Source organism: Eulemur rufifrons, chromosome 9, assembly GCF_041146395.1.
Source record: "Eulemur rufifrons isolate Redbay chromosome 9, OSU_ERuf_1, whole genome shotgun sequence".
NCBI classification, from domain to species: Eukaryota; Metazoa; Chordata; class Mammalia; order Primates; family Lemuridae; genus Eulemur; species Eulemur rufifrons.
In genome coordinates this window covers 33,908,523-33,927,358 of record NC_090991.1, presented here as the reverse complement: position 1 = coordinate 33,927,358, position 18,836 = coordinate 33,908,523, and the positions used below count along the sequence as shown (strand labels likewise).

Genomic DNA, 18,836 nt, shown 5'->3' with positions numbered 1-18,836 from the left:
CAATTATAAAACATAACCATACTCCGAAGGTTAGGTATTTAAGCTTGAAATGAAGACAGCTAAAATAACCTGGGGAGCTGCCATTCAAGTTCTACAGCCTACCTATTAGAAAAATGGCAACTACAGAGCAGACCCACATCCTAAAGTTTATTCTACCTCCTGGTTGTGATTAAAGTCTTTCTTAAACCATTACCACCTACCCTTACAATGAGGCATTAGACTGCCTCAAGTCAACAAGACATTACATTTAAAATTTCTGCAATCCTTTTATTTACAGCCAGACTAGAGTGAAGCACAGCCCTTTCTACTTAACCATTGTCACTAGCCCAGCAGGATATCCCAACTGGCCCATCAGGCTGTGAAAAGGAGCCCTGTGGTGACTTTCACCAACATCTCTGCCACTAGTTGTTCCTGAATGAGGGTCAACCAAAGGTCTCCTTTTAAATAGAAAAGGATAAATGGAATCCTATTTTTTTGGGGTTGAGGTTAAGATTCTTGGGGTAAAAGGACAAAGCAGCAGAGACCCTGAATCCGATTCACTTTAAAAATCTCTATTTTCTAAGTAAAGGGCATAAATGTTCTTGAAAATAGAAGGCCTAGGTTAATGCTGGGCACACTGGATCTAGCTGATTGGTTTTGTTGCAACTCCACTACATGCTCTCTAATATGAGATTATGAACTTACTAAGGAACTTCAGGGATAAGAAAGAGGAAGGAAATAGAAAGAGGCACAAAATAAAATGTCTTTAATCAGTTCACAGGAGGAAGGTTTGCTTTGAGGCTATGCACAGTCTCCCTATAGGCCCCATCTTGAGGGCCCCAGAACTCAATGACACAAGGCCCCTCCAGGCTGAATCATGGCAATCAAACTAGGACAATTTCAATGTTATGAATTCTGGGTGAGGAGGCATATCTGCTGGCACTGTGATCTCCTGCAGCAAAAAGAGACTTTTATTGGTTTTGGTGCAGCTTTAATTTTTTACATTTGAGTAACTGGAAAACAGTTTCAACGGAAAACAGGAATGACAACAGACAAGCAAGAAATGAGGTTGCTGTTTTTGTTTTAAAAGGCTGGAAAAGGTTGAGTAAATGTTCAGTCTTATACAGTGCTGCCCAGACTATTCCTCTTATCCTTGCTCAATACATTCTTTTAAACAGATTTTTACTGTGAATAGCCCTGATCTCTACTGCATAATTAGACAAAAGTAGCCATTCTTGTCCCTTGGGGACAAAGTTTTTTTTCTTAATTATGTTTCTGAAAAACCTGCCTAATGGCAGTACTTACCCGAGAGATTGAAATTTTGTCTCCCAGGCCTGGCCAACGTGTTTTGTTTTGTTTTTGGTCTAATTACACATGTCCCCAGGAGACTGGAAAAGCTCAGAAGAAGCTGTTTTAGCCTCTTGGGTAAATTCTAGGTGTTTAGATCCTCCCATGAAAGAAATCTTATTCTGTTTTCCTAAAACTCACAAAGAGGAGTAAAGGTAAAAATGTTTTCAAATAAAATAGGCTTGGAGCAAAGACTGTCTAATGGGAATGTCTGAATGGAATTTGAAAATGCACCCTTCAGTTACTTCTCATTCATAAATTTAAAGCACTGCTGTGATTCAACACCTTTAACTGTTAAAAACTTAAGATGTTGTTCTGAACGCTCCATCCTTGGCATGGTGATTCAGGCTGATCATCCCATGCCCTGTGCACTCACAATCCGCTGGCAGTAGGTTCACGGGCTGAGGAGCAAGAATGAAAACCCAGGGACACAGAAGTTTAACCTTGGCTCTATAAATGCACAACTCTGAGTCTTAGTATTTCTGTCTAAAGGTGGGCCTTGCAATACTTCTACTTATCCTTCTGGGATCTAGAAGATGAGGGGGTTAACACCTGATGTGTGTAAGCATAAGGGACCACTTCACTGAAAACCAGAGGGCAGGTCAGCCAGAATCATATTAACTTTATAAAAGGCAGGCATTAGGCTATGTCTTCAACTTTGCCAGAGCTTGCAGTGAAGATTTTCTTACGGTCTCCATTAAAAGCAAGTTTTCCTTGGCCAGAATTGAGGTGGACTGAAAGGGTATGGGATTTTCACATTGCTTAACTGTACTAATAAAGCCTTGAAAGGTGATAAGAAGGATACAGTTATTATTCCAATCTTCATCAATAGCATTAATTGGGTTTACATGCCCCATCCTCTACAAATACTCCAAAAAGCTAAACAATAAAGATAAAACCTCCACTATAAACACAGGCACTGTCCTGAGGCACAAAGGCAGGTAGAAGGAGACCATTCCCAGGAGACGATCCTGGGAAGGCTCTTGGTGCCTTTAGACCCGAATCCGCTTTTCCCTCAGATGGATGTTGCAGCATCTTGGCAGGAAGAAAGCACTTCCAGCAGAGAACCTTCTTTCTCACAGGGTCTGTTGCTGGCAAGGATTTAAGCCCTTCTAACACCCTCACACCAATCCCCCCTGCCCCCCAACACAAGAAAAGCTTCCCCAGGGTAAATACCAATCCTTTCATCCCTCCCTCTGCAGGTGATGTTTCCATAGACCACAGGGCCTGGGAGGGCAGGCCACTGCGCTCTCTCTGATGCACCTACACAATGGAAGTCAGTGTCCCAGAGTGTGTTTTGGGGACCACTAATCCTCCAGGTGATCCTTGAAGAAAAGGATTCCAGGGTTAACTAAATTGGAGAGATGCTGTCTATCATACTCCCCTTTAGAAAACTCACAGTGCACACTAACATGCGACAGTGAGAAATCTTGCAGGAAAACAGCAACCGTTTGTCTTGTTTAAACTCAGTGTTTCACAGACCTTTCCCTCTCAACCTAATATCTGATGATATTTCACCTAATTTTTGGAATTACTGACCTGTTGTTTTAGGTAATCACCATATTTTTTTGATTCTAAGAGCCACATTTTTATTTCTACACTTTAACATCTCTCAAATACAAATGTGTCTTACAAAGTATACATTTACTGCAGTAGCACTCAAAGAGTTAATAATCATCTTATAATTTTGAAAAAACACTGTGTATTTCAAAAACTACTTGGGTAAAAGTTGAAAATGCTAACCAGGACATTAGGTAAAAAATTACAGTCATCCTTCAGTATCCTTGGGGTATTGGTTCCAGAGCGCCCACAAATACCAAAATCTACGGATGCTCTAGTCTCTTACATAAAATGGTGTAGTATTTGTATATAATCGGCATACTTTACATTATCTCTAGATTATCTATAATACCTAATACAATGCAAATGCTATGCAGTTGTTATACTATATTGGTTTTTTATTTGTATTGTTTTTTATTGTTATATTGTTTCTTTTTTCTCAAATATTTTTAATCCAAGGTTGGCTGAATCCACGTGGATACAGAGGGCTGACTATATTCTCTTACTGACAGAGTTTAAATAAATTAATAAACTCAAACATTTTGCAAATTATAAAGCACAATCCAAACATTAGTATTACCTGAATTTTTACTATCACTATAGTTAAAGTTGAGATCAAGAAAAGAAGAGAGGTAGACATCAAACTCATCCTTTTTTCCATAGTTAGGGTAAGCATATGTAGTTTACTATTCAAAGCAGGACAATGAACAATCGTGTTGGAATAATACGTGTAAACCAGGACTAAAACTCAAGAGGTCACAATAACTCCTAGTTTTCTGATTACTTTTCCATTCTTATCTCACCTTGTCAGCAGCTGCCAGCAAATCATCAGCCATTTTGTCGAGGTTTGGAGCCTTCCCCGTGTAAATGAAGCACATCATTTCCTTAAAAACTTCAGGCTCCACATCATTGATTTCAACTCGATTCTATGCCAGAAAAACTGAAAATGAGAAACCTTCCAACAGAAAAAAATTCCTAAACTATTTTTATAATTTTAAGCTCTGGTGAAGAGAGAAGCTTGTAACATTTAAAATCTAACATGAATGAAAAATTTCTCTTTGCCTTATTTGATTATAATAGACTTTTCTCCCATCATATGTTCTATCTTTGTTTTTCTCAAACATAGCAGCAAACAACTCTATCTTTGATTTTTTACCTTTCTTTTCCTGAGTTTTCTGTATAGAAACACATGTCTAAATACCCTCACCCAAAACTATTTGGATGATCTGCCTGGGGAATGAGTGAGTCCAGTTTATCTAGAATATTTCCAGACCACCTCTCTCTGTTCTCAGAATATGTCTGTTCAGGGACCTGTACTCTATTTTAATGACACAGTAAGAAAAAAATAATTAGGAAAACAAATCCGTGGCCAAACTGTGAAATTATCTGACCCTATTCACCTGGCTAAAAAGCCATGTCTTCATCCTGTTACATACCTTTTTGCTCTCCTCCATTTCATGTTCAAACATGGCACTAAAAACTGGAGAACGAGCTACAAAGTGAAAGAGGAACAAACAGAAAAAGTTACCACATTGAAATCTCTTGGTTCTTCCCAGTTATAATGAAGAGATCATATTCTTTCCTGTCCCACTGCTACACAAAAAGGCCTTAGCCTCAAATTATACCAGAATTATAAAATTCCTTTCTTCATCTATTATAATGAGGAAGTATAATACATGAAGGAAAAAAAGAAACCACTACTTTCAAAATAATTTCTTATTAGCTCTATTCTAACTATTCATACTTTAAGGAAATTAATTACTCGAGTAATCTATGTGAGATGACAATACTATTAATATATTCTCTGTATAGATTTGGGGTTCAAATGGAAAGTCCTTCATGGCCAAACAGGGTGTCCTAATGCCTGGGGGTTTTGCCTGGAACAATGACCCCATGCCTTCTCCACCTCTGGGGACCACACAGCAAGAACGTCAAGAACTGGGCATGATGGCATCTACTAACTAGATGAGGTGCATGCTCATTTATGGCAGGTTGTCTTTCCTTCCAAGCTATCCATTCTTAATGAAGATGATATTGCCCCAACGAGGCAGAAGAAAAATCTTAAGATATTTTTATGATTTATGGCCCTTGAAAGAACCTTACCTGATAAAATCTTCTTTCTCAGTACTTAATTTCTCTCATTAGGGAACAGTGCTCTAACCCATACCTATTCTAGTCCCATGAACACCATGAAAAGTAAGTAAAAAATTTCAACCAGGAACAGTAATAAAATGGCTAAGAACTCAAATTTCTTCATGTTGTCGAATAAATTAGGGGTTATGGTCAGAGTTGAGACTACCAACCATTACCTGAGAGTGACAGAACAGACAGACTATGTACTAGGGCTTTGAGCTAACAGAGAGCTGGAACTTTTTGGCCTATGGTTTATGTCAGAAAGGACTAATTTTAGCTCTGCCATTTTCTAACCACATAATCTTGGGCAAATCACTGAACCTCTGAACCTCGATCTCTTAATCTATAGCAAAAGAATATTAATTCTCATTGTTCTTATCTCAGATGGGTGGGTACTAAATAAATATGTTACGGCAATTAAAGGCTAAAGGACTGGTGCTTTTAAGAAAAAGGGTGAGGGTCCAAAGCAGCAGATATGTCCAGAGCGTCATCAGTAGGTATACAGCAGCTGATACAATGGGAATAAGTAAAACCACTCAGAGAGAACAGGCGAGTCAAAACAGAATTGAGGCAGGCGATTAGGGCTCACCAATGTTTAAAGGGACGGGTGAGGAAGAGGGAGGGAGGCCACAGATTAGAAGCAGCCAGAGAACCAGGAGAGAGGAGTCAAATAGTATATGAACTAAAAGAGTGTCTCGAATTTAGGAACTAGCAGATCATGTAACTTTGGGAAATTGCCTTTGTAGCATGGAGGTGATCTGAGGATAAGTGGGAGGAAAGAAGTAGAGAGTGAATGTGCTAACTTGAAAAGAGAGAGAGAGAATAACAGGCTAAGGGTGAAGAGACAATAAGAGAAACAGAGATGGTAAAGATACCAGACAGCAAGGGTATAAATGGTAGACTAAGGTTTCTGAGAAGGCAGGATGGGATATAAAACAGAGCAGATGTAGGAAAAACAGTCTGCTTTGTCCACGAGGAAGAACACCTCCTCCTCTGAGAATGCATGTGAGATGAGAGCAGGAGTTGAGGGAATTCCGACAAAAGGGCCTCAATTTTCTTTTGGAAGAAGTAGGCAAGGTCATCTTTTAGGAGTTGGAAGTTAAAGAGGAGTGGTTAAGGTCTGAAATAGCTATCATTAAGACAAAGAAAGGGAGCTGACTATATACATCTGTGGAAAGATTTACTGGCAGTGCTGAGGGCCTAGCTAAGCGTGGCGACACTAACCTAAGAGTTAATGGCTTCCTTGAGCATTACCCAGTAACACCTAATTGAGAGAGGGAACAGGAAAATGGTTAGACTGGCAGATCGAGGTTTTACCAGGTGTGTATTTTAGAATGATAGAGCCAAGGGTCTTGGTAGGAAGTGTGTTATCTGGAGTTTCATGTACTCTCCCTTAGGTCTTATGGTCTGAAGAGTTTGTGGCTGTTACCCCCTTTCCCGCGTGGTGAAGTCAGTCCTCCTTCATCAGTTTGTCCTCGATGTCAATTCTCTCTGATCTTAAAGACCAAGGACCCATTAGAGCAAGACCTGATCCTCCATGTCAGGGGCATAAGTTTCATTCTTTTGGTGTGTTATATTACAGGGCTGGGGAATTAGCTAGGTGGTATTTAGTCCTGAGTCCAGAATCCTCTCCTTTACATTCTAGGCCCTTGTCTAGGGACTGACACCTGCTCTTAACCAGTGCTCTGACATGTACTCTATAGGGGTAAAGGCATTCAATACCTTTGTACATCATCGTCCATTCCTTTAAGATGATGGCCTAAGCCCACTACAGAGAGGAAAAACAGAAATATTATTTTTATGGCGAGCAGCTTTTTTGGTTATGTGCACTAATGTCACCGCAATATAAAAATATATTTAGTTGCAGGGCTTTTTTTGCAGCTGAGTTCAAAAAGTTGAAATTGTTCAAAAGGTGATTATGCAGCCACTGTGTTTCCTTGTTTCGACAAAACTATAAAGCAAGCTCCTCATGAATAAATACCAACCTGCTAAGATAGCTTTGTGAGCCTGGAATTCCTGGCCAGCAACACATAAGCAGCAGTCTGTGAACCGAGAATTCTCCCACAGTCCTCCTAACTCATCTGCCAACCGGCACTCAGGAACCTTCACCATATTCATAGTATTCTGGCCAGAAATGTTGACAGAATCTTGCACCACACTCACCTGTGAAAGACAAGGAAACACAAACCAAAGCTTTCGTTAACCAGGAATTTTTTTCCTGGCAGGCGGAGAGATGACTCTTACCTTATTGCTACATGCTACAGTACATTCAGATACTAATGTTAATCATCTTCTCTAGAAACCACCTCCACAAATCAAGGCTTCATCCTCTGCATCATGTAACTTATCTGTCACAGCATACTTATTCTATACCATCTCAAGACAACGGGGAAAGAGACCCACAAATCTCCTTCTCCTCCAATTTCTAATAAGCGCCAATTCCCTGCACTACAAATCTGTGCAAAGCTGCCAGGGAGAAAAAACTTACAGAAACAAATGATAAACCTCAACTATTTACCTTATTCTGCCTTAAGCAAAAAGTTAAAAACAACTCCTATAGATACTACCATTTAAATTAAACTCTCTAGAAATAAAAAATCCAGTAACGTAAGCCTAAAAGCACTTTACTTATTTTAGTTAGGTCTAGAACATGCAAATAAAATGCAGCTTCTATGAGGCCTATTAAATAACTGGTACTTTCTCAAAACTGTTAGTTTACCGAACATGACACCATTAACCCACTACCAGTAAGAACTGGGCTTGGAAGATCTTTCCAGTAGGGAAAACTAGTGGGTTCCCACAACTTTTATACCCTTACTCAGTCATTTGTGACAATGACGTACAAGATGTGTAACTACACATGTAATTATAGCTTTGGAACAGAATGATGACAATAGGTTTGTAGAGTAATCCAACTTCCCACCATGGCTTCAGCAGGGGCATGTTTTAACCAGCTGAATTAACTGTTCAGCCCAGATAAAAACCAAGTTAACTTCTAGATGGGTCAGTGAAACTCACGATAAATTTGTTAGGGTACCAAATACAAGGATTTATAAATCACATAACATTATAAAATAAATGTCAGTTACCAAGCCGTAGATAAGACCCTGCAGATCAGTTGTCTGCCTAACAATCATTCTAATACTTCATCTCCTATATCACAATAGGTTAGAAAAGTTAATTTCAAAACAGAACTCACAAACCTTGAGAATTAGCTCTCTACTCTTGCTGTTCCTGAGTCAGATGAGAAAGATAGCTTAGGAACACCTTTAATGACCCAGATTTCTTTTAACCTTCAAGATGCAAGTCATCCCTGAAACGCAGTCATAAACCTAGAGGCAAAGTTAATGACCTGTAGTCCCTTCTGTGCAGGAGTGAGATATTTACTATTAGGTCAAGAAATTTATTCATTTGTTTAAAACTAGCTGTTATGGTCTTGAGCAATGAAGCAGCCAAGTTAATCAATTATGAATGTGCTTGGCATTAGTAGCACATTTATCAGAGCCAGATTGTAACATTATTTTAATAGCCCAAGACCCAGCACAAACCATCCCACAGAGATTCTCCCTTGTTCTAAGATCTCTAATCTGGGTCAGCCACTTTCTCATATTAATACCCTCACTTCTTTGATATAACAATAACACCAAAAGTAGAAGTTGCCTGGTTCCCAGTTATAGCTCCAAAATGCTGATTTAAAAAAAAAAAAAAGGAAAAGACCAATTAAATCCAACTTCCTCATAGGGAAAGGCAGGAATCTCCTGGGATGGCCAATGAAGGGAATGAAGAATGCTTTTGGCACTGGGTTCCCGGCTTGAATTAAACCAGGTTGATAGGAGCCCAAAGTCATTAACACTTGATGGCGATTTAGTAGACTGGGTAAAATGAATTGGCAAGAAGTGCTAAGCTGAATCTCACATAATCAAACTCTGGTTACCAGAGGGCCTTCTGCTGGTTAGATGCACAATTGATAACGAGTGGGGCCCCAAGTCTGTGACATCTCTCACAGGGGCAATTTCTCTCTCTGGACACAGACAGGACCACAGCAGGAAAGAGAATGTGCCTTTACTATCCGAGCCAGGCTTGTTCTGTAGATGTATAGATGCCTGGAGTCTCCAGAGCTCTGAATGTCTGGCACCTCTCACCAACATTAAATACGCTTAATTAAAAATAAATTTTAAATGGCATTCACAAATGAGTCTTCAGAGCCCAAACTTTTAACTTAGAAAGGGATTGTTTTCCTCTGCAAATGATGATGCTAAAATGAGACCATTTTTAGAAAAACTAAAGATTTTTTTTAATGCCTATAAAGTTGACTACAGAGACTCATTCAGAATTGCAGCTGTGAAGATGACGTGACTGTGACATTTATGTCATCTTATAAATGACTGCATGAAAATGTCTCAGGAAGGCTGTATAATCCTCTAAATTTCAAGTTGTAAAAGGGTCTCACTTTTAAAGTCAATTCCTTTTCTTAAGAAAATTTCATAAAAGACTATAAAGACTATGCCAATTCTTGTACATTTCATCTACACAAATAAAAAAGTAAAATCCATGCAAGTACATTAAACTTCTCTATAATTAAAACAATCAAGAAAAATAAAGACACTGCATACAAATTATTTATAGCAGCAGCACTATTTCTACTAGCAAAAGATTAGCAACAACCTAAATGTCCATCAACAAGAGAATGGATACATTGTACATTCACACAAGACTATTATACAGCACTAAAAATGAATGAACTGTAGTTAAATCCACAATATGAATTTTAGAAACTTGGCCAGGCGCGGTGGCTCACGCCTGTAATCCTAGCACTCTGGGAGGCTGAGGCGGGCAGATCGTTTGAGCTCAGGAGTTCGAGACCAGCCTGAGCAAGAGCAAGACCCTGTCTCTACTAAAAATAGAAAGAAATTAGCTGGACAACTAAAAATATATAGAAAAAATTAGCCGGGCATGGTGGCAAATGCCTGTAGTCCCAGCTACCCGGGAGGCTGAAGCAGGATTGCTTGAGCCCAGGAGTCTGAGGTTGCTGTGAGCTAGGCTGACACCCATGGCACTCTAGCCTGGGCAACAGAGTAAGACTCTGTCTCAAAAAAAAAAAAGAAAAAAGATAAATTTTAGAAACATAACGTGAAAAAAGCAAGTCTAGATGACTACACACAGTCTAACACCATTTTTATAAAGCTCAAAAACAAGCAAACCTAAACAATATATTATTCAGGCATATAAATAATAAACAAGGAAATGATAACATAAAATTCAAAATAGTATTTATCATCCTCTAAGTGGGGAGATAAGTCTCATGGATGGGGAGAAGCACATACATGTTAGTTCCAAGTTACTGGTGATTTTCTTAGATTGGTGGTGCAGGTTTACTACATTATCATGCTTCATAACCTACAATGATGTTACATATTAAATCACCATTTTTGTAGGTCAAGCACAATCAAATATTGGCATTTTCATATACTGCAACTAAATATATCCAAATAATCCATTCATTAAAAAAAAAAAGAAAAAGTGAATAGACCTACTTATTTAAAGTTTGGCAAAAAATACATATTCCCAGGCTGTGAGAGATGTTTGAGAAGGAAACGGATGTTTTGAGTTAACTACTATCTGGATATTTCATATTTGGTATTTCATATTTTATATGTTATTTCATATTTCAACTTCAATTGCAACATCACAAACAGTCACTGGGATCTTCTACCTGTCAAAGGCATATATAATGAAGTTGGAATACATGTATTTTTATGGCTAACAGCTATTTGTTTTCAATATAAATACTGGAAGAAATGGGTCAATAGAAGCGGAAACATTTCATGAAGATTTTCTGTGGACCAAATTATTAAAGAGAAAATTAAAAGTATAATTTTAACATGCTTTTATGTCTGTCTCTCTCTCTTTTTTTATGTTTTAATTTTTTTCAGAGCAGGGTCTCACTATATTGCCCAGGCTGGAGTGCAGTGTCCATTCACAGGCATGATCATAGCGCACTGTAGCCTCAAACTCCTAGCCTCAAGCAATCCTTCTGCCTCAGCTTCCCAAGTAGCTGGTACCATACGTACATGCCACTGCACCCAGGTCTTATTTACCAAAGTAAATATCCTCTGTCAAGAAAACTTGGGAGAGCCTGTGCTTCCTTGGGTGAACAGCATTCAGCTCCACTTAGGGTAGCATAGCAGACTAGAGATGGAAAACGGAGAGCTGACATGGCCCTGACACATTGCTGCACAATGTTAGGAAAAATTACCTGACCTTCCTAAGCACTGCTTCTTTCCTCTGTAACACAAAATGAAGAAAACAGAACTAAACCTAGCTCAAAGGATTGTAATAAGGGACAATTCAGGAAAGCCTTAGGAAATGCTTTCAAATAAGTTACCTCTGCAGTATCAATCTGGAAGAATCAGCACATTTCCTAATAGACAAAACACCACTGAGAGTTGAAAGTGAACCCAGTGTCTACAGCCATACCACCCTGAACACACCCAACCTTGTCGGAAAGCAAATTCACTGTGGCACATTACAAACAAGACCTCTCATTCATCATTTTCAGAGACTGCAATCTAATTTCATTTAAACATTCAGTAACAGTAATACCACTGAAATAAAGGCCAAACACAAATGTATGATTCTCAGTGTTTCACCTTGGGATTCAATCCTCTTATGGCCTCTGGGAGCATCAAAACCTCTGTGAAACAACTGTACTTATTCCATCAGGATAGAAGAGAAGTACCTGAGCCCAAGGATAAGTGCAGAATGGAGCACAGTGGGGTACTCAGAACCTAGATTTTTAGGTGAACATCAACTTCATAAAGGCCTTTAAATAATAAGAAAATACTAATTAAACCAATAATAAATAAAATGTAAGTTAAAATAAACTTGTTTATAAATATTCCATTGATAGAAGGGAAACAACAGGTCAAAGGGATAGAAAGTACATCGAAAATGATCTAGCTATGAAAAGTGCTAAGAACTTAGATGAGCTGCAGATATCTTTAAAACCCACACATCCAATATACACCCCCACGCAACCGTCTTGCAATGCTGAATGCTACTAAGTCCACAGAGAGCCTTGGAACAGAAACAAGTCTCACTAGGCATAAGCCCAAGTATGAGAAGCAACACTCAGCACCTGTGGCCAACAAAGAAGTGTGAGAGGAACAGATGGCACACCTGGTTCGATGGTAAGAAACCGATGGCATCAGCAGAACCCAGCAGACGTTTCCCTGTTCAACATCTCCTCATTTCCAAAGTGTCATCTCACTTCCCTTCTAAGTCAAGGCAAATCTAAACTTAACCACAGGATTTCTCCTAAGAGAATTTCATATGGGGAAATGAAGGGAGAGAGAGAGAGAGCTGGAACTTGGCCTCAGACTTAACCACAGGATAAGAGATTGCCAAGTGAGGGCAGGCCAATTGGTTTCCAAATCAAGAACGTCAAGACAGGGGTTGGAGCAGCTGGAATGGATTGGGGAGGGAGGGGGGAGCATATAAGAAAAAGCTGGACCCACTGTGGACTTGAAAATACTGCAGTAAAGGTTATGGCACGGCCTAAAATGCCAGATGCAATATTTAGAGGAGATTTTCTTCAGAGAACAGTTTCAAGATTGGCTTTCATTTCCAACAGAAACTAGAATTTTCTACTATTTTTAAGTTTTTCTGAAATACAAGTCTCTAAGATAAGTGAAGATTAAAATTACGGTCTGGGCCGGGAGCTGTGGCTCATGCCTGTAATCCTAGCACTCTGGGAGGCCGAGGCAGGAGGACTGCTTGAGCTCATGAGTTTGACACCAGCCTGAGCAAGAGACCCCGCCTCTACTAAAAATAGAAAAATTAGCCAGGAATTGTGGCACGCACCTGTAATCCCAGCTACTCGGGAGGCCGAGGCAGGAGGATTGCATGAGCCCAGGAGTTGGAGGCTGCTGTGAGCTAGGCTGACGCCACGGCACACTCTAGCCCAAGAGCGAGACTCCGCCAAAAGAAAAGAAAAACACTACGGTCTGTTTAAATAACACCTATCCTCATACAAAACTACCTAATAGTTCTTGTTTCTTCATTCAGGCAACTGAATATGATCTGTGACCAGTTGGACCTAGATAGAATTCAAATTTCAAGTTTATCAGACATAAAACAACTGCCACATATTATGTATTTTTATAGATGCTATCACTCTAGTATTTCCTTCTTTTACTTGGCAATTAAAAAGGAGAAGGGAAAGTGATTATGCAAACCATATTTTACATATACAGTGTGGTATTTTAATAAATCATGCTTCCAAAGTTTTCTAATCATTAGCAACTATTCCGTTAAAATACAGAAGTCTGTTATTGCTGGCCAGGCCTCTTCTGCAAAAGGGCAAGATTCCTAAGGGACTCCCTTCCCTGCCACACAGGTGGTGAAATGCCTTTGAAACTGTCATTAACTCACAGTGTGAGCCTATTATTTGACAGAGTGAATTGGCAGTTGGGGAACAACTGCACCCTGCCCCATGATGACACAGTGGTGACGATCATCAACTGGTGCCGCTCAGGAAGTGGCTCCCCGACCATACGACACACAGGGAACACTAATGCCCCAGCTGACTAGAGATTTTGTTCATTTATTACACTGTGAGCTTGTGAGTATTTATAAATGTATTCATAATAGCAAGAAATGACTAATTAGTATATTCATTAAAGAAACCACTTTCCACCTCACTCTTAGTTTGGGAATTTTACTTCAGGGCTTCTCCTGTAAACCTAGGAAAGGCCCTTAGGTTGCAGGTGAGAGGATTCTCCTAGCTGACTATAGCTAACTCTCCTAGCAAACTCTGAGCTAGAGAGCTTTCCTAGCCTTCACCCTAGAGAAAATGGTTCTCACCTTCCTATTTCATAATTACTTCAGCAATACAAACCACAGGCACTCAACTCCTGCTAAGTGTCATCTAGGTCAAAGAGCAGAAAAGGTAAGTGAGCCATAGTCAAACACACATGGACCTCACACTCAAGGAGGAACCAGAAAGTTTAAAGGACAGATACACATATTTAGTTCTAGCCATTCACCTCAGCTTGAATGACCAAGTCCTTCCAAATGCCATCTAAAAAAAGCCCACAGTGAAAAAGCCAGAATCCTGACCCAAGCAACTTAAAACTGACATATACCAAGATAGCACATAATCTTTGTTTTTAAGAACAGTAACAAGTAGAAAGCGGAGATGCCCAACTTTGAAATCATGAAGTAGTTCAGTCATATAAATAACATTTGCACAGCACCCACTCCACTTGGGGATTGTTCTCATTCTACACCCCCTGACACAACATATCAAGTCTACCAATACCCATCAGGTCTGGGAATTGCTAGTCTCATAGTGGGGTAAAAGGACTCACCTCACAGAAGAGGGTAAGCTTGTCATCAGGGAGAAGCCCGTTGGCCTCATCCAAAAGAAAATCTCTACGGATGAATTTTTTGAATCCCCAGTCTTTGCCTTGCACAAACCTATATGCCCGTTGACTCTCTGGGGTGGGGAAAAAAAGTCATATTTAGGATTACTCAAAACCACATCAAATCCACAACTTGTCAGTGTGTGAAGTTTGAAGTTGCCACACGTGAAAGTTAAAAGTCAAAGAAAGGAAAACATTTACCCATAGCTTTGGTTTCTTCTCCCTTGGCATTCAGGATGGAGAATTTGAACTTTGCCCGAACTTCACTCTTTGGACAGCTGACCAGTAACAGGTAAAGTGACAGGTAATCTTTGCTTTCTTCATCTAGCCCTTTTGGGTTTACTCGCAAACACCTGCCCAAAACAGAGAAGGGAAAAAAAAGCGTTGAAAGCATCCACGTTTAAAGGCTCATGAAGTGACAGGACGGAACTGGAACATCAGAATCAAGAGAGGGAGATGTTTAAAAAAAGAAGTCCAGGTCCTGTACCAGAAGATTATGATTCAGTAGAATGACTGTTTGGGAACCACGTTTCTAGAGCAACCTGGGTCACCTTTTTCAAAGTAAACAACAATAACAAAGGGGCATTCTGGAATCTGACAACATATCCCTTACTTCTCCGCCCTTTTCCTCATCATCTCCCAAATCATTCACTTTTTTTCTCCCTAAAATATTTTAAAATTCAGCCTAGTCTTGCTCTATTCCAATCCTCAATCTCAGGAAAAGGGAGCCCTTAATTTTTGTGGGACTATAAACACCATGGAAAAAAATGTCAATAAGCCCTTTAATATCACCTTAGGGAAAAAAGAAGAATTTTAGAAAACTATGTGAATAATACACAATCTTTTACAGGTATTTTATCAAACTGGCAATAATATTCTAAGATAAAAATAAAGGAGGCAGTACAGAGGAAGCACAGACAAAAGTCTGTCATTACACAGAGTAGAGTTCCAAGCTAGACTTCTAAATAGTTAGAGATGCCAATCTGTTACAGATGAATCAAAACAAAATTCAGAAATATTTAATAGGTTCAAGTGAGTTGTAAAGGTCATTATTGAACTGTATGTGGTTCAAACACTGCTTCTACCACATGTAATACACAGGCCATATGCATCCTTAGGCCTTGCCAGTATTATGGCACCTCTCTCAAACAGGTGGCCCAATCCAGTGCCTCTCTAGGAGTGCATATGCCACATACATTACTATACACTGTGCTAATGATGTGGATTTAAATACAAAGGCTAAGAATAAATAGTTTTCTCAAAACCTAACAGTACAATGCAAAATGTACACAGCTGACAAATACTACATGAATGAATAAACAACTCTTCAGTGGGCTATCAGAGGTCAAAACTGGTGGTTCAGACTCATGTGTTTTGGTGGGTATATTGTTATATCCTTAACTGCCCGTTGCTCCTCCTCAAGACGACACAAGGTTTGGATAGGACTGACCCCCGTTCCCAGATCATGGTGCCTTTGCCACAAGGAATAGATCAGGGAATGCAGACATAAACCAGTCAGTACATGTATAACATATTCTTGGCCACGCAGTTAGTTCAGAGAAAGCTCAAAGACTTCTGCTGGCACGAGGTAGGTTATGGCCATTGCTACTGCCAGTCATCCTTCAAGTACAAGGGAAGCTAGACTTGAGATGTCCAACAGTGTGGACAGTGGCACAGAGCAGAGAGAAAGAAATCTAATCACTGGCCCCGCTGGATCAAACTACCTTCAAACCATCTCACATCCTGGTTAGTCCCGTTACAGAAACAGATGAATCTCCTTTATTGTTTAAAAGCAAGCAATTTAAAAATCAGATATTTTTTCTTAAAATCTAGGTTTCTCGCTTTTCTTGAAAAATCTGAAAATCTGGCAACGGTCAGCCCTCATTTACACATAGCTATGGTTAGCTGGAGCTGAGTAGCCACTACTGGTTTTAGAAGGACACTCACTAGTTTGCCAAGTAGTCACTACTCATATCATGTATGGATATCATTTATAACCCTGGCTCTCTTTACTCATTTACATTACCCTATAGCTTGAGTTTGCTGATCCCTGATATACTCATTGAATTAATTTAACAAATATTCAGTGAGCACTTATTAAGTGCCATGCACTGTGCTAGGCACTGGGGAATACAGTAAGAACAAAACAAAGTTTCTGCAAGGACATTCTAGTCAGTGTCCCATAAAACCAAGCAAAACCAGCAACTTTTGGAAAGATTTTTATAGCTAGATGTCTTCTTCCTCACCATTTCAGTTTATCATTGGCTCCTGATGAAAAGGTTGAACTTTTAATGACTTCACCCATTTCCTCCCGGCAAAAGCTAAAGTTATTGATGGTCCACATGTAGGAGAATTTCACTACCTTGATCTGTTGACAAAAAACCAGGAAGCAATTAAATAGGAAGTGGACAAGCTGAAAAAACAGGCGGAAGATCAGATAATCATTTCCCCTCCCTCCCTCTGCATAATCCCCACAGGATTGATAGCACTGTTTTCAGCTTTTCTCACCTTAGATCCCTCACCCACATTTTAAGAAATCTCACCCTGACCAAACTGCTTTTGTAACTTTTTTTGGGCAGGCGGTTCTGAGAAACACTGAATAGAAAGTAAGAAAAACACGGACAGGGAAAAAACAACCCCCACCATGGACAGGGTTGGGAAAGCATACAACAAAACCATACCGAAAATGAGTCTGTTGATGTTGATGCCACTGCCTGGGGCTGCAAATCTCAAACCTGGTTTCCCCAACAGAAGAACCATAGAACACAATTCCTTCAAGGGGAATGCAAGGCTCTAGTTTCAAAGATTCCCCCCCTTTCAACGTCCAAAGAAAAACACTAGCCTAATGGATTCAGATTCCGTGTGGAAAACCAAGGAATTGAAGGCTGACAAGTATCTAGCTGCTATCTGGAGGTTATGTCCCAGAGAAAGCAGGATCCAATGTAGAAAAGCAATCCTATTCCTTTTGTCCACCAAATCCTCCTCAGGGTGAAAACATGAACTTACCTGTGTGTAGCACCAGCTCTCAGCTACGGGGCCACTCGACATTTCTGCCGGAGGTGGAGGACTTGGAACCCTTGACATCGCCAGTTTGAAGGTTAAACGAGATTTCCAAAGCTGGGGGCAAAGACTTCTTCTGTTCTCTCTTCACCCTGTTCAGATCCAAGAAGCAAAAAGACTTTATTAGATTATTGGTACAGTATCCTACTATTTGTTTGACATTCTAGAGACAGGAAACTTTGTCTCCTGCTTGGAATGCTCTACCCCTGTGGTCCTCAACCCCTGGGCTGCAGACTGGTACCAGTCTGTGGCCTTTTAGGAACAGGGTTGCACAGCAGGAGGTGAGCAGCCAGCAAGTGAGCAAAGCTTCACCTGTATTTACAGTCACTCTCTCCCGTCACCCCCAGATGGGACCATCTAGTTACAGGAAAACAAGCTGAGGGCTCCCACTGATTCTGCATTATGGTGAGTTGTGTAATTATTTCATTATACATTACAATGTAGTAATAATAGAAATAAAGTGCACAATAAATGTAATATGCTTGAATCATCCCAAAACCATCCCCCCCCAACCCCTGTCCACGGAAAAATTGTCTTCCATGACCACAGTCCCCAACCCCAGGGCCAGGCCTGCCATGGGCCACTGCCTGTCAGGAATCGGGCTGCACAGCAGGAGGCGAGTGAAGCCCCACCTACACCCACAGCCGCACCCCTTGCTGGCATCACTGCCCGAGCTCTGCTCCCCATCAGATCAGGTGGCATCAGACCCTCATAGGAGGGGGAAACCCACTGCAAACCGCACGTGTGAGGGATCCAGGTTGCACGCTCCCCATGAGAATCCAACGTCTGATGATCTGAGGTGGAGCAGAGGTGGCAACGCCCCCACTCCACCCACTTGTCCATGGAAAAACTGTCTTCCATGAAACCAGTCTCTGGTGTCAAAAAAGTTGGGGACCGCTGTTTTACCCTATCATTTAAATGGCTCCTTAGTGTTCAGGTCCCAAATTTAAATGTTAACCTCAGAGAAGTCCACCTAATGTAGTCTCTTAGTCACAAGTGTATCACCCTGTTTTAATCCTCTGCACAATACTCAATATTATCTTACCAAATGAATTTACTCAAAGGGTATATAAAAGTACATTTATGAAAAGGCTGCCTGAAAAGGAAACAACATAATTAACACTAGACATAACCTTACCATGGGCTCCTTCTCTTGGGGCACAAATATTCCACTCCCAAAGCAAAATGACTCTTGTTACCCCTGTAACTTTGCCTCATTTTCTCGCAAACTTTGCTGCAAACTTGAATAGTCTTCTATTCCTCAGCCCATTGCTAGCTTCTCTCTCGAAAGACAACATTTTTACACCTTTCTCTGCAACATTAGAGATCTCT

At 40.2% G+C, this 18,836-nt stretch overlaps 1 protein-coding gene across 5 annotated transcripts in view; it reads right to left on the bottom strand.

Moving 5' to 3' along the window:
* Positions 1-18,836, bottom strand: part of SPOP (speckle type BTB/POZ protein) — a 66,721-nt gene that overhangs the window by 3,292 nt on the left and 44,593 nt on the right. For all 5 annotated transcript variants that reach the window (XM_069481244.1, XM_069481247.1, XM_069481246.1 and 2 more), the window contains 7 exons: positions 17,451-17,596; positions 16,691-16,812; positions 14,646-14,797; positions 14,391-14,518; positions 7,005-7,182; positions 4,323-4,378; positions 3,690-3,812 (listed from right to left, as the gene is read on the bottom strand). In XM_069481244.1, the coding sequence (XP_069337345.1) occupies positions 3,690-3,812; positions 4,323-4,378; positions 7,005-7,182; positions 14,391-14,518; positions 14,646-14,797; positions 16,691-16,812; positions 17,451-17,528 (837 nt within the window). In that variant the 5' untranslated portion in view covers positions 17,529-17,596. The remainder of the gene's footprint in view (positions 1-3,689; positions 3,813-4,322; positions 4,379-7,004; positions 7,183-14,390; positions 14,519-14,645; positions 14,798-16,690; positions 16,813-17,450; positions 17,597-18,836) is intronic.